At 40.6% G+C, this 23413-nt stretch overlaps 1 protein-coding gene across 1 annotated transcript in view; it reads left to right on the top strand.

Moving 5' to 3' along the window:
* The window catches only part of ABCB10 (ATP binding cassette subfamily B member 10), a 29451-nt gene extending 6590 nt beyond the window's left edge, over positions 1-22861 (top strand). Inside the window, exons 2-13 of the mRNA XM_074990188.1 lie at positions 1949-2149; positions 2785-2987; positions 6093-6227; positions 7617-7763; positions 9166-9301; positions 10519-10614; positions 15115-15324; positions 16443-16522; positions 19609-19789; positions 20046-20089; positions 21084-21118; positions 21833-22861. Coding sequence (XP_074846289.1) covers positions 1949-2149; positions 2785-2987; positions 6093-6227; positions 7617-7763; positions 9166-9301; positions 10519-10614; positions 15115-15324; positions 16443-16522; positions 19609-19789; positions 20046-20089; positions 21084-21118; positions 21833-22088 — 1724 coding nt within the window. The 3' untranslated portion in view covers positions 22089-22861. The remainder of the gene's footprint in view (positions 1-1948; positions 2150-2784; positions 2988-6092; positions 6228-7616; positions 7764-9165; positions 9302-10518; positions 10615-15114; positions 15325-16442; positions 16523-19608; positions 19790-20045; positions 20090-21083; positions 21119-21832) is intronic.
* Positions 22862-23413: the final 552 nt, after the last annotated feature.

Raw genomic sequence — 23413 nt, 5'->3', positions numbered from 1 at the left:
ATGGGGGAACCAGGGAGCAGCCTGGTTCCCATCTCCCTTCTGCTTGTGGGTCCTGGAAAACTGACCAGCTCATGGCTGGTCAGTTTCCCGGTTCCTGCCAGTCCAGGGCAGCCAGAAATCAGGCGGCCCCTTGGTTCCCAGATCCCTGCTGCTTGGGGGTGGAGGGACCCAGGAAACTGACCAGCCTTCTCCCTGTGGCATCGCTGTCAGTCTGACAGCCACAGGGCAGCTTCCATTTGTGCTTAACTTGTGTTAAAGTGAGTTATGTGCAACTTGAAGCCATGTATTTAAAGGGTTTACTGTATGTAGTTTTTAGATATGTTTTTTTTTTTGGTAGCTGTCAGCCCCACAGGCTCAGACTGGGTTCTAAAAATAAGACAATTGTTCAGCACCAGTAAGTCCAGCTCCAGTTCCTTTAGGCCAAATCCTGGCCTCAGTTACACTTGTGAAATCTTCATTGCCCTCATATACCATGCACAGTAGCACTTCCTTGTCACCAGGGTCATGCATGTGTTTTTGCAGATAGCTGTTACTTTTTCTCAATGTGTGAGTCACAAAGTCCCTAATAAATTCAGTTTGAGCTTTATTGTTTCTGTGGGTCTGGAAGCAGTAAAGGGTACTAAAATATATATTTTTGCCATCCAAGCAGATGCAACTGAATGCACACATTGCAAATTTGCTTCTTAAAAAGGATGCTACCTTTACAGTTGCTTTACACAATAGACCTGCATTTCAGTTCCTTGTCTATCCATACAGAAATGTTTGGAAAAAATAATACTGGAAGCCCTAGCGTAGATAGGCCGCTGGCTGTTTCCACCATTGTTATTTATCCTAACTTGTAGGAAGTCTAATCTGCCTTGTGCTAAAAAAGGTATCATTGGGCTGGCTAAAATAGAGTTGGCATTAGTGACTGAAACTTGTCCAGAGCTTCCTTAGTGTAGAGAGAGTGGTGAGGCAGTGAAAAACTTCACCTCACAATGAAACATTCTCCTCATAAACAGTCTAGAGCTATGACTACACTAGGCGTAGAATTCGACTGCCGATGAGTAATTTTAGCTATGCAATTTGCACAGCTAAAATCTATCTGCGGCTGACTTCCATGTCTGTCCACACAACGGAAGGTTGATGGGAGCATTTCTCCTTCCAACTTTCCTTATTCCTCACCTCTTATGAGGAGTACAGAGGTCAGTGCTGAGTGGGTCTATCTTCCACAGTAATGTGGCGGTAGCTTAGGTGTTCTTTCATACTGGGCAGTACAGATCTTTCAAGACCTAAAAAAGTTACTCCTGCACCACCTCCTCCCCTACCCTGCCCCCTCTTTATCTGGCAAAATGAGGTGCCATCCAACTGGAGCGGAAAGTTTGAGCCCAGAGACAAATTCTCTCAGGTGTTCATGAGAAAGAAGGGAGTATGTAACCACCAGACTGTTATAAAAGGCAGCTGATGTAGTAAGAGGGTGGCTGCTGATGCTGCTTTGTCAAGATCATTCTTCCACTCGTTGAGTGTTCTTTCAAGAATATGTATACTTTGTGTTCCACGTTCTGGGTTATGAATTCAGTGTGACTAAACAGCCAAGACACGAAAGCTTTGTTTGCAAGTGAGAGCCTTTTGTTATGCTTCCTGTTTGAAAATACATCTGGAGTTTTCTGTGTTAGACAAGATGCCTCTCCCTGCCACCCAGCCTCCTTTCCAAAGCTTTTTGCTTGTGAGAGAGATGTTTTTGAAATGGGCTGTGCCACACACACCTTCCTGTGTGCAATCTTGTTTAGGCTGGTGCATTCATTAAGCAGTATAAAACTGATTTTACAGCATTCTGTTCAAGACTGAGCCAAAATAGAGCCCTAACAATACAGTTCTGGAGAATTCAAATGTGAACGGAAAATAAGGACTGTTTACGTGCGCTATTAAAGTTTATACAAACTGAGTGACTGTTTTGGTTTGTTTCCAGCTGCCGTTGGCTTTCTGACAGTTTCCAGTGTCATCACCATGTCTGCCCCTTTCTTCCTGGGAAGAGTTATTGATGTAATTTATACAGATCCCACCGGAGAGGTCACGGACACCCTGACCAACCTCTGTGCCTTGCTAGGTGGAATTTTTGTGTGTGGTGCCGCTGCCAATGCTATTCGTGTCTACCTCATGCAGACTGCAGGTAACAACAAGGCGGGGGTCAGGAGGCTGTCTCCCTCTGCCGTAGAAACAGAGTATTGTATAATGATCTGAGAGAAGTTCCTGAAGCCAGTTGAGATCTTCTCTGAAAGAACTGTCAGTGTACTTTATCAGATGGAAGGGACAAAGCAATTCAAGAGAAGGCATCCTAGGAGGGTTGTTAATTCATTTTTATTTGATAAAATAAAATATCCCTATCTCATAGAGCTGGAAGGGACCTAGAGATGTCATTGAGTCCGGTCCTCTGCCTTCTCAGCAGGATCAAGCAGCTTCCCTGACTTTTTTTTTTTTTTTTTTTTTTTTTTTAAATTTTCAATCCGTTTGCCCCAGACCTCTAAATGGCTTCCTCAAGGACTGAGCTCACAACTGCGGGTTTAGCAGGCCAATGCACAAACCACTGAGCTAGCCCACCCCCAAATGTTCCAAGAGGTCTTAAAACTCCTTTTGTATGGATTCCGGGATTTTATAAAATGGCACCATGACGTCAGAGTTGCAGAACCCTGTATTATTCTTGTGTGGAACTAGTAACTGTGTGTGTTTCATGGGTATTTATTCTGTATGTAAAGTTTTGGTATGTCACAGTCTGGTTTAAATAGTCATCCTTTTTGCTCTTTATAGGACAAAGAATTGTGAAACGACTTAGAGCAACTATGTTTTCTTCTATTCTGAAGCAAGAAGTTGCATTTTTTGACAAAACCAGCACAGGGGAACTGATTAACCGCTTGTCTTCAGACACAGCCCTTTTGGGCCGTTCTGTGACTGAAAACCTTTCTGATGGACTAAGAGCAGGAGCTCAAGCATCAGTTGGGGTTGGAATGATGGTACGTCTATCATTTTCCTCCTCTCCCTCACTGCTCACAGCTTCGAGGCTGTATAACTTGCTTTCCAGTAACCGCTGTCTGTGTGAAGATTCTGTAGTCTGCTATTGAGCTGTTGTGCTTTGTAGAGGCGGATCTCTTCCCCCATTTTCTTAAAATCTACCATCCCCTTTATGAAGTCCTTTGTAAAAAATGATGCTGCAGCCAATTATGAGTGTGCCACTAAATGGACGCTCGCTTCTGTATGACAAGCCATGAAGAGACTGAGGAGGAACTCTTGTTGTGTTCTTTCCTTTTCTTTTCTGAAAGATCACAAGTGAACTGTTTGGCATATTTCTTAGGTTCCTTCATTGCTATATCACTGAGAATATAACTGTTGGGTAGCCTGTGCCTGCTGAAATCAAAAATGGAAACTTTGCTATTGAAGTAATAAGAGCAAGAAAGGGCACTCAGGGCTTGGTTACAAACTTGGTGAAGTCGTGCAGATTGGGCCAAAGCCTTGGTGAGTAAGGTTAGCCTCCAATATCAAATTACTGGTAAGAATTTCACAGTGGGAAATGGAGGCGATAGCTTGTGTGGGTAGAATATCAATACAAGTTTTCAGGATGGACAGAAAGCAGAATACTTTGCAAGTGTGGGTCAGCTTCTTAATTTTTAGCACATTAAAAAAGTAACACTTTCCTTACTGCTCCCTTTATCTTTCCTGAGTTTTGTTGCCTTAGAGAATCACAGCTTGGTAGCAATTCGTGAGTGAAAAGCATGGTGGTGTTCTGGTGTCCATTTAGGAAAATCAGACAGGCAGAAAAAGTCTCGTAAAAAAAGAGGCTTTCTAGTTTAGTAGTGCCAGTAAAAGTTGGCAACAGTTTCTACTATCTAAATATTTAAAGCACTCGTTAAGTCTTAAAATTTATCTCCGATATGATATGTGGCTTTCAGTTCTCTGTTCAAATAAATATTACGGGCTATATCCCATAATGTAAATTTCCTAGGGATAATTCCTTGTTGATTTCAGTCAGGAGTTCTGCTTAAAAACTGTTGGCATGATCTGGTCCTATTGAATTAACAAGAAAATAATACATTGAAGGAAAGGTTATTGTAAACATGTCTTCTAGCCATATTAGTAATATATCTGTAGGATCATTTTTTAAATTTATCTGGAAAATTTCTGTTCAGAACACCGAAAGGAAAACAACCAAATGAAATGACTTGCAATAATAAGTAGCACTTTTTAAAATAGCCTTCTTATGATGTTAGGCTAATTTTGCATACATGCTTTGTTGCTGCTTATTAATTGTGGATGATAATGTTATAGGACAATTAACTAAATCCATTCTTCTTACAGATAAGAAAAATAAATAGGAACTTTGTTTGCTGGTGATCTCTTCCATTCCTTAACCCCACTAAAATACCATGCAGTACTGTATATCTATTCTCTACATTCTCTTAAACCAAATTTTCCTTCAATGTTTCATTGTTGATGATGATACTTGGCCTTTTTTTAGCAGCTTCTGTTGAAATATATGAAGCTTGTTAAAAATACTAAAAAGATAAGCCCTTTAACACATTTGAGAGGGAACTAAATAGCGCTGCCATTTTATGGTCAGGTCAGAAATTGAATCCACACCTCTTGGTTTGCAGTCCCTTGTTCTAACCAGAAGATAATATTCCCTGCAATGCAGTTGAGGAATGGGCATTTTGTGGCTACATCTACACTAGACAAAAGTTGTGCAGCATCTATGCACAAAGGCTGTCTTTACACAAGAGGCTTTTCCTGGCAAAACTGGGCTTTTGTTGTAAAAAAGAGACTGAGGAGGAACCCTCATTGTGTTCTTTCCTTTTCTTTTCTGAAAGATCAAAAGTGAACTGTTTGGCATATTTCTTAGGTTCCTTCATTGGTATATCACTGAGAGTATAACTGTTGGGTAGCCTGTGCCTGCTGAAATCAAAAACGGAAACTTTGCTATTGAAGTAATAAGAGCAAGAAAGGGCACTCAGCGCTTGGATAAAAACTTGGTGAAGTCATGCAGATTGGGGCAAAGCCAAATTGGGCCAAAGTAAAATGTGCTTTGTTGACAGTTTGTCAACAACACTCGGCACATCTGCTGGCAGCATTATAACTCTCCCCGTTCAGGTATAATGCCTCTCTTGACAGTATTCTGTCAACAGAACAGCCGTGTAGATGCTGCAGACAGGGCTTCTGGTCTACCGGGCAGCCCTTTTTGCAGAGCTTCCAGTCAGCCACTCTGTCGAGAGAGGGCCAGGCAGTCTGGCTGCTCTCTGTTGACAGAGACTGCTCTTTCGATCTGCTTTTATGTGTAGATGCAGTCTGTGGACAGAAGTTTTGCTGGAAATCCCTTCTGACAGTGATTTCTGTCAACAGAGGCTTCTCATGTAGCCATAGCCCAGAAGTGTTTTGTCAACAGAAGTTCTTGACAAGCTATGTAGATGCTCCGAGGTGCTCTGTTGTCAACAGGACGGCTCAAAAGATGATCCTTTTTGATGTGTAGATGCATCTGTTGACAGAAGCTTTGTTGGAACATCTCTTCTGACAGTAACTTCTGTAGACCGATGCGTCTAGTGTAGACGTAGCTTTCTGGAGGAGAGAAAAGAAGGAGGAAATTGTAACCACAGTATCAGAGGGGTAGCTGAGTTAGTCTGTATCTTCAAAAACAACAAGAACTCCTGTGGCACCTTAGAGACTAACAGGTATTTTAGAGCATGAGATTTCATGGGCAAAGACCTGCTTCATCAGATGCATGAGTGTGGGGGTTTCAGGGGAGGGTTTAAAGAGGGAGTCTTAGTCAAAGGGAGGGCCAGAGTTGACAAGGTCTGTTCAGTCATGGAGGATATGGCACATTATCAGCAGCTAACTTGGAGCTGTGAATGTCAAGAGAGGAGAAGTCAAGTCAGTTCAGTCAGGGAAGATGTGGCCCATTATTGGTAATGTGGAGGTGTGAACATCAGGAACTTAGAAACTGCTTTTGTGACCACAGTGGTTTTACAAAAGGAGATTAAAAGCCACCACACTGCATTTAGTGTCTGTATTAGTATATTTTAGGAAGAGATTTTTGTTTGTCAAAGTATTAACCCTATGGACTCTTCTTCCAGTTTTTTGTCTCTCCAAAACTTGCTGCATTTGTTCTGAGCGTTGTGCCCCCTCTGGCTATCATAGCTGTGATTTATGGAAGATACCTGCGGAAACTTACTAGAATGACCCAGGATTCCCTTGCAGAGGCAACACAGGTAATCTTGTTAAGAATCTTGGAAGTTCATGTTAAATTAAACTAAGTAAATAAGTGTCGGGTTGCTGATATACTGAAGGTAAGAATACTTTTCATTGCCCAGAGCCAGGCTTTATCTCGGTACTAACATTAATTTTTTAAAAACTTTATCTACAACGTAGCACAAAATATCTAATATCATACAAGATTTAGGAATTCTGTTGAGAAAAAGTTAAGGGAATTGGGTGGTTTCTCAACATGCACGGGAGAATTGCTAACCTCTGAAATCTTACATGGTTTTTGGGCCTGGTTATTTGAGGGACTGCCTTGCTCCCTGGGCTAGAGCATTGCATTTAAGGTGACCTGGAATTGCTCCAGCTGAACTGCTTAGGCCATATCTACACTTCTGAGAAGATCGACGCTGCCACAGTCGACCTTCTGGAGTTTGATTTAGCATTCCTGGTAGGGACATGCTAAATCGAACTTACAGGGTGCCCGTGTTGACACTGGTACTCCTTCCCCTTTGTAGGAGTAAGGGAAGTCTACAGGAGTGAACGCTCCCATGGGCCACTGACTTCCCTGAATGGAGATGGTGCAGAAGCCAGAAATAAGATACATAGTTGGAATCGTGTGCCTTAATTCAACCTTCCCCTATAGCATTGACTTGGCCTAAGTCTCACTTGCCTATAATTACCAGGGTTTTTTCTAGAGCCTTTTTGAAAAATTGATATTGCACATGACACAGTAGTTTGGGACAATACTTCATTTATTGCCGAAAAATAATAATTCTGATGTGGGGTTTTTTTCCCCCACATCCTCTGTGGTAGACTTAGGCAAAGAATTCATTTAGCATTTCTGTTATGATTGTCTTCCTGTAGTGCTCCTTTAAAATATGTGACCTAGAGGGGCTGTACTGCCTTTGTAGTTGGTTTTCTGCTTCTGATACATTTGCAAAAACTAGTAGCTTATTTTTTATCTATGACAAGTTGCTTCTCTAATTCATTTTGATCTGCCTTTTACTTGCCAAAGTTTATGTTCCTTCTTAGAGGCTAGGATTTCACTTTCAAGTTTAAAGTATATCTTTTTACCACTAATGGCCTCCTTTATGCTGTGGTTTAGTCCATGGTGGCATTTTTTTGATCTGCCTGCTGTCTTTTTATTTGGGGGTATACATTTAATCTGAGCCTCTATGATATGTTGTTTTTAAGTAATTTCCATTCTGCCCTTAGACATTTTACATTTGTGACTGCTCTTTTTAATAGTTCATAGTATATATAATCATTTTTAATAGTGTAGTAGACCAGGATAGTTGTACTGGGTTCTTTTTTTTTTTTTTAAATTTTATTTTATTTCCAGGTATTCTAGAATGTGAGCCTACCAACAGTATGTCTTTTTTTTTGCTTTAATATAGTTAGCTGAAGAACGTATTGGAAACATAAGAACTGTTCGAGCTTTTGGGCAGGAGATGACTGAAATGGAGAAATATATAAGCAAAGTTGAACACGTGCTACAGTTAGCTAAAAGAGAGGCATTCGCTCGGGCGGTCTTCTTTGGTGCAGTAAGTATATTATGGTAGTGAAGAATTCGCACAGTATGACCAGGCCCTGGAAATCTCTGCCTCTTCTGACATGCAGGTGTTCTTTTAAACTCTTAGATAGATACACATACAGATCAGTTTACTGTAAAAGGGACTCCCATGAAGTTGTAAGAAGAATTAATTTTTCCAGTGGTTTTCCTTTTCACATCACTTGGTGAAGCAGGGAGCTGAATACCAAATTCTACTGCAGCTGCAAAGACACAAGGCATTAAATTCACGCTTGTAGCTTATACCTTCCTGCACCAGCAGAGATCTCTGTCTTACAGAAGATTTGCCTCTAGGGTTTTCCTTAGGGGTTCACAGTTCTAAATTGTGATCTGGGGCTCTATAGGTGTCCTGCCAGAGAGAATTGCCTTGGTGATGTCCTGAATTAGCTCATCCTAGAGTTGTCCCAACTATGTGCTGACCTCTAGGCTAGCAGCACCAGTTGTTGTCTACAAGCAGAGAGAAAGGTGCTTGTGTCCTATCAGACTGTGGATAAACTTCCTATTGCCATGAGCCCCATGTTTTATGTACAAAATGAAAATCCCATGATTCCCCAGGATTGAATTAGCCCATTGTATGGGGTTTTGTTGTTGTTGTTGTTGTTAACCAGAGGCGGGAGAGAGAGGAGGAGTGAGCCTTATTTTGGAGTTTCACGTGTGTTAGGCCTGTAGTGTCCAAAAGTAAGACACGCGATGACTACATGCCCACCTCCCCCCCCACCAGACACCACACCCATTCTGCAGCCAGGCACCCTACCCCCTGCTGCCATGTACCCTCCCCTGCAGCTAGGCACCCCTACCCCCTGTGACTCACTGGAGCCGTGCCACCGGAGCCACCCAGCCCCAAACCACGCAGCTCCAAGAGCCACACGGTGCAGCGCCTGAGCCAGCTGCACGGCGCCCGAGCCCCCAAGCTAGCCATGCAGGCCTGAGTGAGCAGAGAGCATGTTCGACACTGTGGCGTTAGGCCATCTTATATCTAATAATTGTTGAAGGTGGCGCACAATTCCTCTGAGAGCCAATCACGGATGTTCCTGAGTGGAGGAAGAGAGCAGCTGGTAATGATGCAAAGCTGTCCTTTGAGTGCCTACGTTCCAAACTCCTGCACATTAGCATTTTGCTTTGCTGTTGGATCACCTGACAAATCATGGGATTTTCATTTTAAGAAACCTAGAAAGGAAACTAAATTTGAGCAAAATTCTCTCCTGTAAAATCTTAAGGTTATATGGAGGTCCACTTACCATGGGGAATATTTTTTCCCCCAGCCCTTAACTTACAGCATTTTAGAAGATTAAATTGAATTTATAAAGGAAGATCCAGTTTTTCCTCACTCTCTCTCTTTTTTTGTTTTTGTTTTTGTTTTTGTTTTTGTTTCCCAGACTGGACTTTCTGGGAATATGATTGTCCTTTCTGTCCTGTACAAAGGAGGATTATTGATGGGTAGTGCCCATATGACTGTTGGTGAACTCTCTTCCTTCTTGATGTATGCATTCTGGGTTGGAATTAGCATTGGAGGTATGGAATGTGAAATATGCAATGTAAAACATAGACTAAAGGACTTACAAACAGACAAAGAATCTCTCACGTGTTCTGTAGTTCTTTAAATGCCTTTGTAGCTTACCAGTACAGAATGGTCTTTGTAAGATGATTCCTAAGTATTTTTTCAGTGAGCATGTGTCAGTCAGGCTTTGTCTAGGTTGCCGAGAACTGTCAACTGTCAGAATTGCTCGATTCATTTGTGTATCTTTTGCTGACGGTTCTGTTGGGAGAGGCTTTTCCGACATTTGGCCAGTCCACGTGGGGCCAAATGTTGGGGAAAAAAACCCTCTGTTGAGACATTCCTTCTTCCTCGTGGAGTGAAGAGCAGATGTCTTCCAAGAGATCCGCAGTCTGGATGTGCGCTCTTTTGACAAAACAGAAGTCTGCAGTCTAGACATAGCCTCAGTGTTAATGGCTTTTGACTCATTAAGACCAAATAGTTTAAAGCTTTCCCAAGAGAACATAACGGTTAAGTTTTTCAAGGTGCATTTATTCAGTGTATTGTTTATACTACTAGCTTTCCTTTATGTTGTTCTTTTGTGTAGCCTATAATGGGGTTTATCATTTTAACAAGTATATAAGGTTTTTTGTGGAATAAAATGTCATGGTCTATGTTCAGAGAAATTTTTTACAAAGGAGGACGTGTAGCAATTAGCTGTAATTCCCAACCGATAATTGTGTAAAGCTGCACTGGATTTTTAAGTGCTAGCAGAAGACTGTTGAAGAGGTCTGCCTTCTAGTGCAAAGGCAGAAAAGGCCATCTCTTCTCTTTCCTCCTTTGCTGCTCTTCCCCTATCAGTGACGATCAGAATCTGTAATCTGCTGACCCAGAGACTAACTGCTCTTCTTTAGGGAACAATCTTCCCTACAGCACAGAGGCAGAAATGAAGATAAGGTGTTTCATGTAGCCTGCCAATTACTTGGAAAAACTTTTCTTTTAAAGTGAGTCTTCTGCTCCTCATATATGAGTGTACCTTTTTAGTTTGAAAAGAGCCATTGACTCAGTGTTTCTGGAATGGCAGTGCGGTATAATTAAACACTTGTTTTTCACTGGGCATCTTTACTAAGCCTGTTTCCTCCTGTTTTCTGTGATACTCAGAATTTTGCTCACGAGTGCTAAAAAAACAGGTTATTTTTTTCTAATATGTCTTTCAGGTTCTTGGGTGATGCAAATCCTTGTTGTTTGGTTTTAGGTTTGAGCTCTTTCTATTCTGAGCTTATGAAAGGATTAGGAGCTGGAGGACGTCTGTGGGAACTTATCGAAAGGAAGCCAGAACTTCCATTTAATGGTGGGTTCTTCTTCCTTTACCATTTTTGCATTAGTGTTGTCTCTGGCTGGTTATCAGGAATTTGACAAGAAATTAGTATTACTTAAAACTAACGCTAGCTTTAAATTTCTCATGAGGAAGCTAGATTTAGTGAAAAACTTCCTTGGCTACTGTCAAATGATCTGTAGCAGCTTGGCAATATGGCAGACTGTTAAGCAGCAGGGCATGGATCTCAATTTGGTTGTGATTTCTATATTTGCATTTCATCAGCCAAGTATCTAGTGTGAACTCTGCACCACAACAGCCTTAAGATGGAGTCAGAAAGTTTACTTGGGTACTCTGATCTATCTAGCCACGAAAGTAATCTTGCCAGTGTGATAGACAGTCCCTTAACCTGAAAATCACATAATATTCAGATAACACTCTCTCTTGAAGGACCAGTGTAATTGCACTTTAGATCCTGCACCAAAGACCGTACTAAGCTAATCCTATAATAAATTACATTAAAGATTTATTAACTAAGAAAAAGAAGTGACTTCTTTACAAGATTAAAGCAAGTAAACCTATACCCACAAATTAGTCATAGTCTTAGGCTCCAAGAGGTAATAGATGCTGGGATCCCTTGTTTATGCTTTGCAATCTTGCCCTGTCCAAACAGCACAAAGACTCAAGATCTTTATTCCCTTGCCCCAGAGATAAAGATACTGTGGTGAGCCACCACTCAGGTCTCCCCTTCATGGGCATGGGGAGGGAGGGAACAATCAAAGATGTTTGTTTGTTATGTTGTTTTGTTGTCCTCTGATGTGTCACGCTTTTCATCTGTTGTCTATGGGTCTTCTTTTGTTGGGCAGAAGATAAAACCTTCCGTGGTAAACTAACATTTCATGCTTGGAAATGTTGTTTTCCTCCTGACTGTGGGGGGATTTACAGTTTCCGAGCAGATGCTTAAATCATAGAACACTAGAACTGCAAGGGACCTTGAGAGGTTATAGAGTCCAGTCCCCTGCCCTCATGGCAGGACCAAGCACCATGTAGACCATCCCTGATAGGTGTCTGTCTAACCTGCTCTTAAATATCTCCAGTGATGGAGATTCCACAACCTCCCTAGGTAATTTATTCCAGTGTTTAACCACCCTGACAGCTAGGAAGCTTTTCCTAATATCCAACCTAACTCTCTCTTGTTGCAGTTTAAGCCCATTGCTCCTTGTCCTATCCTCAGAGGCCAACCAGAACAATATTTCCCCCTCCTTCTTGTAACCCTCTAAGTCTTTTTTTTTTTCCCCTCCCTAATCTAAACTAGCCCAGTTCTTTCAGTCTTCTCTCATAGCTCATGTTTTCTGGACCTTTAATCATTCTTGTTTCTCCTCTTTGGACCTTCTCCAGTTTCTCCACATCTTTCTTGAAATGTGGTGGCCAGAATTGGACACAATACTCCAAGGTTGTGACCACACTAGCCCCTCCTTTTGGAGAGGCTATGGTAATATAGCACCTCAGAATATGCTAATGAGGTGCCACTATGAATATGCAATGCCTCGTTAGCATAATGGCAGCCACACACATTTTAAAAGCACCACTTTTGAACTGCATACCACACGTGTAGCTGAGGGTTTTTGAAATGCCCCCCCCCAGACTTCAAAAGCCCCTTTTTCATAAAACCAGACAGGAAGAAGGGGCTTTCGAAGTCTGGGGGTCCTTTCCAAAGGCCCCCGTCTACACAGGCAGCACACGATTTGAAAGTGGCGCTTTTGAATCGTGCACAGCCACCATTAAGCTAATGATGCACTGCATATTCATGGCAGTGGCTCATTAGCATCTTCCCAACTCGCTCATTACCGTGCCCCTTCCATAAGGGAAGGGGCTTGTGTAGACGTAGCCAGTGTTTATTCTGTTTCTGTTTTCTTGGCTAGAAAAGCTAGCAGTTCTAATCCTGGCTCTGATGCTAATTCACTTTGTGGCCTTCATTTAACCTCTTTGCATCTGTTTCCAAATCTATAATATGGGGATGACTCTTACGTATTTGAAAACAGTGTTATGAAAATTTGGTCTTATGATTTTGAAGATATTAATTCTCTTTTTATATAGGTGGAAATGAGTACCTGTAGTAAATCTGACAAGCTGGGGTTAAGATTTGGAGCAGTAAATGTTTGCCTCATAGGTAACCAAAAGTTGACTAATGTAACCTTTTCCCTCAGTCATGGACTTCAGCATACTATTACAAAGTAGAGGAAACTTTTCCATATTAAACTAGCTAGAGGTTTCTAATTTCCTTTAAACATGAAACAAATTCACAGAGAAGAGTATAGGTCTCTGTCTCAAGGGATAAATATGGAGGTGTGGACAGTAAAGGCCAAAAAAACTTTGTGGCCCAAATGCTCACAAAACATCTGGTCTCTCTTTTGCGTGGATCTGACCTTCACTTAATGCAAATTTTTTTTCCTGACAATACAGAGTTCCATATCCTAGTTACAGTGTTTTTCTATGTGTTTCTAGAACTCAGAGGGAGAAAATTAAATTCTGTTTATAGCTTTGATATTTTTAAATGATAGTAGTATGTGGTGAAATATAAAGGAAGTGCTTGTTGCAACAGACTTCCTGAACAATTGAAGCACTATAGTGCAGTTTATGGCAAGCATTCCTGAATAACTGTAAATCAAGGACAGAGTTTTTACTGATACAGTAACAATTGCATTAAATTTGCTGCTAAATTACTAGTGAACAAATGCATCTTTAAATGGACTCTTAATGAATTTATACATTTATCATTCAACGTAATATCAGTACCTCCCTGGTTTAATGTTGGAGAATAAGTTTGAATCCATGTGCAGCTGCTATTTACAGAGGAACTACAGTTTAACTAAATGAAGATAAGTGACTGGGACATTTGAGGAGTATAAAAAATGAAACAAAGAAGCTCTGCAAATGCAGTTAAACTTGCTAAAGATGATCACTTATTAGTATACTTACCCCGACTATTGTCTGTCTATCTGTTTATTGGGTTTATAAAGTGAATAAATTAAATTAATACCCTGATTGCACTAAATTACCTTTTTCCTGCTACAATTACCTGACAGTTTGGTGAGTTTGATTATTAGCCAATCTTGGTCAATTTCACTGTTACAGGATATTTCAAAAATTGTAAATTTCATTTCAGGTATTTAAATCTGAAATTTCATGGTGGTGTAGTTGTAGGAATCCTGAGCCAAAGAGGAGTAGGGTGTGAGAGTCCCACAGGATTATTTTAGTCTCAAATGGGTAGCAGTTGCAGTGCCATTAACCTTGCTTCTGGGCTGCTGCTGGTGGCAGAGGTGCCTTGTAAGCTGGACAGCTCGAGAATGGTAGCTGCTGGTTGGAAGCCCAACTCTGAAGGCAGAGCCATTGCCAGCAGTAGTGCAGAAGTAAGGATCACATGACTTGGTATGGTACTTCCACTCCTACTTCTGTGTTGCTGTCTTCAGAGTGTGTTCCTCTTTGGCCACTCAGCACTGAAGGCAGCACAGACGTGAGGGTGGCAATACTATAACACCCTAAAATAATCCTGCAACCCTCCCACAACTCTTTTTCGGTTTAGGATCCCAAATGAGAGAAATGTTGGTCTCCCTTAAGAAGTCCATGTAATATAGGCTAATAGAATGTAAAAGTCTGCATTTCATGGAGGGGAGAGGAGATTTCTCAGTCTGTAATGCATTTTTCATACTTGAATTTGGTAGGGTCCTAGTTATACTTATTAATATTAATGACTCTACTAAATTACTTTCACTGCATCTATTGGAGGCTCCTTCGTGATTTCCTGTCCTCAAACAGTGAACTCAAATAACAGAATGGTTTCATGGTTTTTTTTCCTAAAGTTGGTGTACTCTATACATACTTCGTAGGATTTACTGGGGCCTGAACAGCTTGTGATCCTTTAAACTGCAGATATTTACAAGCTTTCTGTGCTATTTTCTTTAAAACATTTGTTCAAGTTAAATGCTGTTTCCAGAAAAAAAGGAAAAAGTGAATTTTTTTTCTTGTTCTAGTATTTCACAAACTGAAGACTTCCAGTTTTTAGTGACCTGTTGCCAGAGGATGCTATATTGATTAGTCTGTGTTGAACAAGCTTCTGCCTTGGCATTCAGTTAATTCCATCAACCATTCTTTTTTGTTTTCAAAATCTGAAAAATGACCATAAATGATTTGTTTGAATTCAGTCTGGAAGCACATTTGTTCCAGTGACAGCTTGTTTGAGAAGCTTAGTACAGAATAGCTAATGGAGATTAAACTCTTGTTGGTAAAGGTGCAGTCTTGTACACTGGAGGATTTAGTTTCCCTGGATTACATGTTAAAAATTATGGGGGACCTTGAATTCAGTTTTGCATAACAGATACAGCACTCAAGCTTCTGGTGAATTGCTAATCTGTGGTTGGGCGAATTTTGGCTGTCCCTGTTGTTGTCAGCAGGTATTATGGGAGTGTATACTGCCATTGTAGAGGTTTTGGTATATTTTTGTCCTTCAGCTCCCTCTATTTTAATTCTTCTTCTTAGATGGAATTGTGTTAAACAAAGACCTGTTCAGAGGTGCTTTGGAATTCAAAAAAATCCACTTTGCATATCCAACACGTCCAGAAATTTCAGTTTTCCAAGACTTCAGTCTTTCCATTCCAGCTGGCTGTATTATGGCACTGGTTGGCTCAAGCGGTTCAGGCAAATCGACCATCATATCTCTTCTGTTGAGGATGTATGATCCCATCTCAGGTATGTTTGTGTTTTACTGTGACTGGCTTTGGAGATGGTAAATATTCTGCATCTAACGAAACAATTTTATGAAGAGGCAGGGGGGTTCAGAATTGAGGTCCCAGCCTGAATTCTAGGCCGAAGCAGCCCTCTGCCTTTTAAAGGAGAGAGAGCTTTGCATTTTTTAGGGCTTGTTTACACTTCCCCCCAACTTCAAACGGGGCATGGTAATCAGGGCCATGGGAGATTACTAATGAAGTGCTGCGGTGAATACTCAGCACTTCATTAGGCTAATTTTCCCCCATGGCAGCTTTGAAGCATCAAACTTAGAAATGCCAGCATGCGGGTAGCCGTGGGCACTTCAAAGTGCCTGCGCTGCTTCAAAGTCCCTTTAGTCCTCAAAATTTTGACCTCGGAGCGCCCGCAGCTACAGGCATGCCGACACTTCAAAGCCTAAAGAGGTACTGCGTATTCACTGCAGCACTTGATTAGTAATCTCCTGTGGCCCTGATTATTATGCCCCCTTCAAAGTTGGGGGCAAGTGTAGACCCAGCCTTAGCATGTCAGTTCTGTAGAGACTTGTCTGTTCTGTGTAGGCACGGTCATTGTGACATGGGGCTAAACAGATATGATACTATTAAAAACCAGTCTGTGGAATAACCTGAGCTAGTCATTGCCTCAGAGAGGGGGAAAAATGGGCCATAGCATATTTAATAAGGAAAGCTCTGTGTGTGGTATGGCCCTTCTCTCTCCCCTCCTACTTTAAGAAGCTAATATTGCCAAGAGTACTTGCCTGCATTAACCTGTGCACTTGGGAGTGCAAAGAGAACCACTGTACATGGTTCGTGTACCTCTTCTTCTCCACCCCACCGACATCCTTACTTTTTTGCACCTGGCATGGTGAGGGGCAGTTTTGCCTTGGATATTTAAAAGACTACTGTACAGTGCCTGAAAAACGACAGGATAAGTGTCCCTTGAAATGCACCACCTTTGTAGGATGGGGGAGCAGGAGTGGCGGGGAGAGAACGAGAGAGCACACCTCTTGTGAACACCTGAAAACTTGCGTATTTTCCTCCACTGCTTTTCTGCCTTTTGCCAGTATCTTATATCCTGTATAACTTAATGTTTCTCTATTTAAGGTACTATCACTGTTGATGGCTTTGATATCCGTGAACTGAATCCACTCTGGTTCAGGACTAAAATTGGAACAGTGAGTCAGGTAAGGAAGTGGGGAATTTCTACATGAAGGAAGGAATCTCTAATCAGGAACTACTGTCTTTGTAATTTTATACAGTTAAATCCTTATTTATGTGGAATTTTAGTTGTGGCAAACTGGGGTGAGAGACAGAGCACGCCATGCAATAACTAGCCACGTGGCACCTGCTACCACATTTTAAAATTTTGTACTGCACTGTAGATTCACACCCTGGCTTGCTGCACTCTACAGGCACTTAAAATGCTGTATTAGTGCAGCTGCGGTGCTTTAATGAAGACGTTCTATGCCAGTATATTTATTGTACTTCTCTGGCTGTCAGTAGCCATGTTTGATGGAAGAAGCTCTCTCATTGACACTGTGCGATGTGTAGAAGAACTCACAACACCTGGTTTACAAGGCCAGTGGTCTAAGTACTGAGCTATGCCGGGAGTTAGGTCAGGTCAGTACAACTGCATCATTCGGGGGCCTTCATTTTTTCACATCTGTCAGCAATATAGTTATACTTGTAATGAGTTGGGTCATAGAAATCCCCTTGGGGTTGTCACCCAGTGTGCTGATCAAGCCACTGAGGCCCACCTTCCTATCGCTTGGGGGTTACCACTGTGCTGTCTTGCTGGGCCAGAAGCTCTGATCTCCCCCACACAAGGCACAGAGTTGAGGTTATCACCTTCCCCTGCAGAGCAACAAAGACACTGAACCAGCTCAGCTCTGGGAGGACTCAACTATAAAGCTGCTGATAGCACCCAGGAAACCAACCACCAAAAGAGATGAAAACCCCAAATAAATCTGACTTTCTGCCAGGGTGGGAACCCTTTGTTCAGTCTCCCCATCTATGTGAAAAGTTCTAGATTCCAGATGGATTCCAGGACTAGGTGGCATGGTCACAGCCCTTTCTAGGACCAACTGCAATTTTGGCTTTCAGGGAAACTCATTCACAGGTCATTGGTTTGAGTACTGAGTCATTAAGTTCCTACAGAATCATTAGTGGTGCTCATTAGCACATGTAGAATTTAAAGCTAGATTCAAACTTCATATTTCTAACTTCACATACAATAATGATACATATACAAAAATAGGATAGGCAGATTCAACAAATTGTAACTTTAAAAATGTTATATTACCTGTTTTGTATAAAGCATCTTTGAGTTATGCATGTTCATCTTCATAAGTTAATGTTTATAAAGCATGGGAGGGTGACCCATAACACTACTGGTAAAATTTGTAATGTAGACCAGACTTACATCTCCCTGGAGACAAGTCCTTGAAATTTCTTGCCCTCATAAGCATTAGTCACTGTCAAGTTATACTGTATTTTAAAACAGTACATTTTCAGTTAGTCCCAAATTGCTTGTTCTGTGATTTGTACATGTATGATTATATAGGTTGGATAAGTAGTTCTTGAAAGATAGTGATCACTGGTAAAATACCTCTTGTGCAGAGCTGTATTTCTCAACTGTTTTTTGTTATTAAGGACTGGCTTGCTGCCTTTCTAAAGTGCATCAGGGAGATCTTGGACCACAGGTTGCAACTGAGAAACATTGGTGTAAAGGATTCAAAAGTACATGGTTAAGAAGCTTAGAACATGCGTTACTTCATTTTCTTGAGACACTGTTATGGATGGAGCGAAGGAGGACCTCCAGAGGTTAATGTTGCAGATACACATGACTACTTAGCTCCATCAGTTATAATATCCTATGCTTACAAGCTGCTTTCAAAACGTACCTTCTGTTATCTAATCCATTTTGTTGCTTACCTGGTTATTTACATTCTGAAGGCATGGTAATATGACACTGTTGGAGCTTACTTTTGTCTTGTCCCCCACTCTACAGGTGCAGAAAGCACACATTCAGTTATCCCTCAAAGAGGAGTCACCTAACCAGCTTGAAAGTAGTGCAGACTTTTTTGTTTTGTTTTTTTTTTACAGAAAGTCTTCATAATGTGACTGACCAGCAAGCTAACTAGGATATTGCACCCTGGTTATTTCTCTAATCAAAACTCACTTCACATTCCAAAACTCTATATTGCAGGACAATGCCATGGAACATTCTTGACGCAGGGAATAATCTTCCTTTTAGACATGTCAGCCACATCTACACTGCCCCTCCCTTTTGAAAGGGGAATGCAAACATGGCTAATCGAACATGCAAATGAGTCAGTGATTTGCATATTCAGTGCATTACTTGCATAATTGCAGCCACTTGCCATTCCGGAAGTGCTGTTTTTGAAAGCCAAAACAGCCATATAGATGGGGTTCCTTTGAAAGGAAGCACCCCTTTCAAAAGCACCCCCTTCCTAATTTTTTCAGGAAGGTTGCTTTTGAAAGAGGGGCTTACTTTTGAAGGAATCCCACCTACACAGCGGTTTTGCCTTTCGACAACAGCGCTTCCAGAATGGCGAGTGGCTGTCATTATGCAAATGAGGCACTGAATATGAAAATAACCATCCTTTTGGTATTTGTGATGGGATGTGTTTCCATCCCCCTTTTCAAAGGGAGGGGCATTGTAGATGCGGCCCTCAACATTTATCCTTTCTTGATTTGAAAAATCTCACTTTGTCCATTTTTTTTTGTTGCCAATAATAAAAGTTACAATACAGAACCTTTCTTTGTTCTGCAGAGAACATTCTTATCCCGAATCTCCTCTAATTATATGCCATTTGACTTTCTGGCTGTTTCCTCTGCCTTGTTAAATTTCTGTTAAACTTCCTTGCTGTTTCAGTACACAAAATACAAAATGTAGGTAGGTTTAATAAAATGACCTATAGATACAAAGCATGATATAAGTGGTATCCTAGAAAGCTGAGTTTTCTGAATGAACAGTGTGTTGAGATCCTTCTGGAACATTGGGGGTCAGTTGTCATATAAGCTGTGTCATTTGAAAAGGTTTCCTCAAATTGTATAATACAGATTTAGCTTTGTTTTCAATGCTACAATAATTGGGGCATTCATTAACCTGAAAACATTAGTACAATAAATCTTAAAACTCTGTCATCTGTCTGATTCTATAAAAAAAGACTTACTTTACTTGAGATTTACTTGGAAAACGTGTACTGTAGATAGCTCATATGAGCTGTGTTTTTGCATTTATTAGGAACCAATTCTATTCTCTTGTTCTATTGCTGAAAATATTGCCTATGGTGCCGAGAACCCTTCTATGGTAACTGCTGAAGAAATCCAGAAAGTTGCTGAAATTGCTAATGCTGCCAATTTTATCAGAGACTTTCCAGAAGGATTCCGCACATTAGTTGGAGAAAAAGGTGTTCTCCTTTCAGGTATAACTCTGACATTTTTAAAAAAAGTTGAGACACTAGAACCAAAATAAAAAACATTCAGCCTACTTTATCAGTCAAGCTTTGGTTGGAGTACTGTTGTCCTAAGCATTTAACCTCTTCTTTCTCCCAACATAAAATGTTTCAATAATTAGCAGAGATCAGTTCATGTCTAGTTAGTCAGTTTAGCTCTTCGGTTACAATCAGAACTTCTTCTATTTTACCTGTCAGCTTAATAATATAGTAACTTTTTCTTTAGGTGGGCAGAAGCAACGGATTGCAATTGCTCGAGCGCTGCTGAAGGTAAGCTTTAAAAACCAGGTAGCTAGTCTTTTTATTTAATTATGTCAAGATGGAAAAGGAGAGGATGAGTCTTTCATTAGGCTTGTGGGGGAGCGTGAATAGCTCTTGAAATATTCAGAATTCAGTATGTTGATGAGGGAGTTGGAAAGAGCTTTTGAGTAGGTTATTAAATTTGTTCTTGCGTGTGTGTGTTTGTCTGTGTTTTGGTATCATTTTTGGGCATAGGTTATGGCAATTCATTATGGTTCTTTACATTTCCTGTGTGTGTCATTGGCCTCTAAAGAGATGTCTACACTGCAAAGATAAACCAGATAAGCCATCTGACTCAGGCAGTTGAAGTGTTTCATTGCTGTGCAGACTTCCAGAGCCCAGGCTCTAGGACCCTATGTGGTGTCTGGGTTCCAGAGTTCAGGCTCCAGCATCAGCTTGGTTGCTTGCCCAGCCATGAAACAGCCCCACACAACCCAGCCTGGCCAGATACAGGTTTTTTTGTCTTGTTCTTTGCTGTGTAGACACATCCTCTGGCCTGGAGCATTCCAGTCACCTAGGAAGTTGCTATCTCCCAAGTGCAAGATGAATGTTTGTGCTCCTGTATAGCAGGAGGGAGACTGCTTATAAATAACAGCTAGATGAACCATCATGAAAGACTCTCACAATCAGGGGAAACAGTCATATTGACCCATAAGGGTTACCAAATGCAAGAAGTAACAAAAATGAGATTTTTTTTTTTGTATAATCTCTGTTATAGTCATCTTAGATGGTAAAGTAAGAGGTAAAAAAAAATTAAGAATTACTTGATTTTATTTGTATTCTGTTCTTTTACAGTCTAAACTTATTATCTACTGACTCTAATGTTATATTCAAGTCTCCTGATGAAGCAAATAAATTTACTTGTTTTAGCCCTGTTTGTGAATTTTTTGTATATAAATAGAATTTGTATTCTTCGAGTCTTGTATAACTTTGATTTTAATTATAGTTTTTATTTGTTCTTCAGAATCCTAAAATCCTTCTTCTAGATGAAGCAACAAGGTAAGGAAATGATAAAGTGAAGCTAGCAAATGTTGTCCTACAATTAGAAATGGACACTTGGAGTCCAGATATCTAAGTTCTAGTCCTCTCAGTGTGTGATCTTGGGCAAGTTGTTTTAACATTTTTTCTGTCAATTAAATAGGTATACTTCCAACTTTTCTAAAATACTGAATGCTTATGATATTTCTTTTTAAAGCTGCGTGGATAGGTACAAATACACTACATCCACTAGTTTCTGAAAATTCGTGTCAAATTTCAGGGGTTCATATGTGTGAGATAGGTGATATGTATACGCAGGAATGTCTCCATTAAACTTTTTCATTAAAAATTTCTCACCATTGCTACCACTGGCTCAGCTTCATTAATGGTAGCAAATGTAAGCACTCTAGTGTGAAATCCTTGCCCCACTGAAGACAGTGAGAGCTTTGCTGAATTCACTGGAGTCAGGATTTAACCCCTAATGCACAGGGCTCTCCAGCTAGCTGCCAATACTGAAAGCCCCTAGACAACTAGTTCTGCTCACAGTGAGTTTACTTGAGTTGGTGCTTCAAATGCTGGGAACTGCCTGCACTTTTTCACTAGGTTCGAAATCATTTTTACCTGGTTGGAAATGTAGTGATGGGAGAGTTTAAAGAAGGAAGCCTAAAGTAGACCAGGCTATATTTGTGTTAGAGAACAGTAACACTTATATAATTTTCTTTTCTTCTGAATTAGTGCTTTGGATGCAGAAAGTGAGTGTCTAGTGCAAGAAGCTCTAGATCGGCTTATGGAAGGGAGGACAGTCCTAATTATTGCTCATCGTCTGTCTACCATTCAAAATGCTGATTCCGTTGCAGTTCTTGATCAAGGCAGAATTATTGAATGTGGAAAACAAGAGGAACTTCTTGCAAATCCAAATGGACTTTTCAGGAAACTAATGAAGAAACAAGCTTTTCTTCAGAGTAGTGAAGCTTTTGCATTGAGTGCGTAAATGCAGAGGAAATAAAACCTTAAAAGAAAATATATTAAAGAAAGTATAAGGAATGGAAACTTAAACTACAAAGAGTATAACTTGTTTCTAGTTCTGTGAAGTAAATGTTATTTTTTTCCAGAGTGTACAAAGTATCATTCTGAAACTTAGATATGTTAAACTTTTTATTCAGAGATTTTAATAATTATTGTAACTTTTTAAATGTCCACAGCGGTGAAATTGTTTTTGAAGTGTATAGATTCTTATGCTTTGTGATAACTTAATTGATTCAGTCTGGCATTTTCTTTACTTTATTGCACTGGGTAGAAATGAACTCCATTCTCAAGTAAGTTTCTAGTTTTAGAGAAATTTAGAATCTGGTAGTTTCACTACCACCATCTCTTGTGTATCAGGGACCTTTTACTTTCCGGGCATGTTACTGTACTTTGGCTTTAAAAGAGTGACATTCAGAATTGTGTGACATTAGTGACACGGGAAAAACTCTTCAGTTTCCTTTTTCGTATGCTGCTTTTTTCTCTTCCCCTTCAAAATAAAACTGGAAGTTGAGGGTATAATCACCATCTGCAGTGCTGTAGATAATTATTTATAAACAGAAGTTAATTTAAATTATTTGGAAGCTTGGATGTAGAGTAGTACTCCTGAGAGCTTCATGTTTTACAGCTAGGCCAAAGGGAGCAGAATCACTGGTAAATATTATCAAAACAAAAAGCAGTCAAGTAGCACTTTAAAGACTAGCAAAATAGTTTATTAGGTGAGCTTTCGTGGGACAGACCCTCTTCTTCAGATCATATCCAGACCAGAACAGACTCAATATTTAAGAGACAGAGAACCAAAAACAGTAAGCAAGGAGGACAAATCAAAAAAAGATAATCAAGGTGAGCAAATCAGAGAGTGGAGGGTTGGGGGGGAAGATCAAGAATTAGATTGAGTTAAGTATGCAGACAAGCCCCTATAGTGACTCAGAAAGTTCACATCACGATTTAAACCATGTGTTAATGTTCCCACCAGGAGAAGTGAAAAAAACAAATCGACAGGGCCAGACGCATACCCAGAAACCAGCTACTCCAAGATCAGCCCAAAAAAGCCAAGAACAGAACACCACTGGTCATCACTTACAGCCCCCAACTCAGACCACTGCAACGAATTATTAAAGACCTACAACCTATTCTTAATCAGGATGCTACACTCCAGAAGGCCCTGGGTGACATGCCTGTTCTCTCCTACAGACAACCTCCCAACCTCATGAGGATCCTTACTAACAGCCACAGTCTATACCCCAGGAACACCAGTCCTGGAACCTTTCCCTGCAACAAAGCCCGCTGCCA

This window comes from Carettochelys insculpta, chromosome 3 (assembly GCF_033958435.1).
Source record: "Carettochelys insculpta isolate YL-2023 chromosome 3, ASM3395843v1, whole genome shotgun sequence".
Lineage (NCBI taxonomy): Eukaryota > Metazoa > Chordata > Testudines > Carettochelyidae > Carettochelys > Carettochelys insculpta.
Note: the sequence above shows the minus strand (reverse complement) of the source record. Positions and strands in the feature narration are given on the sequence as shown.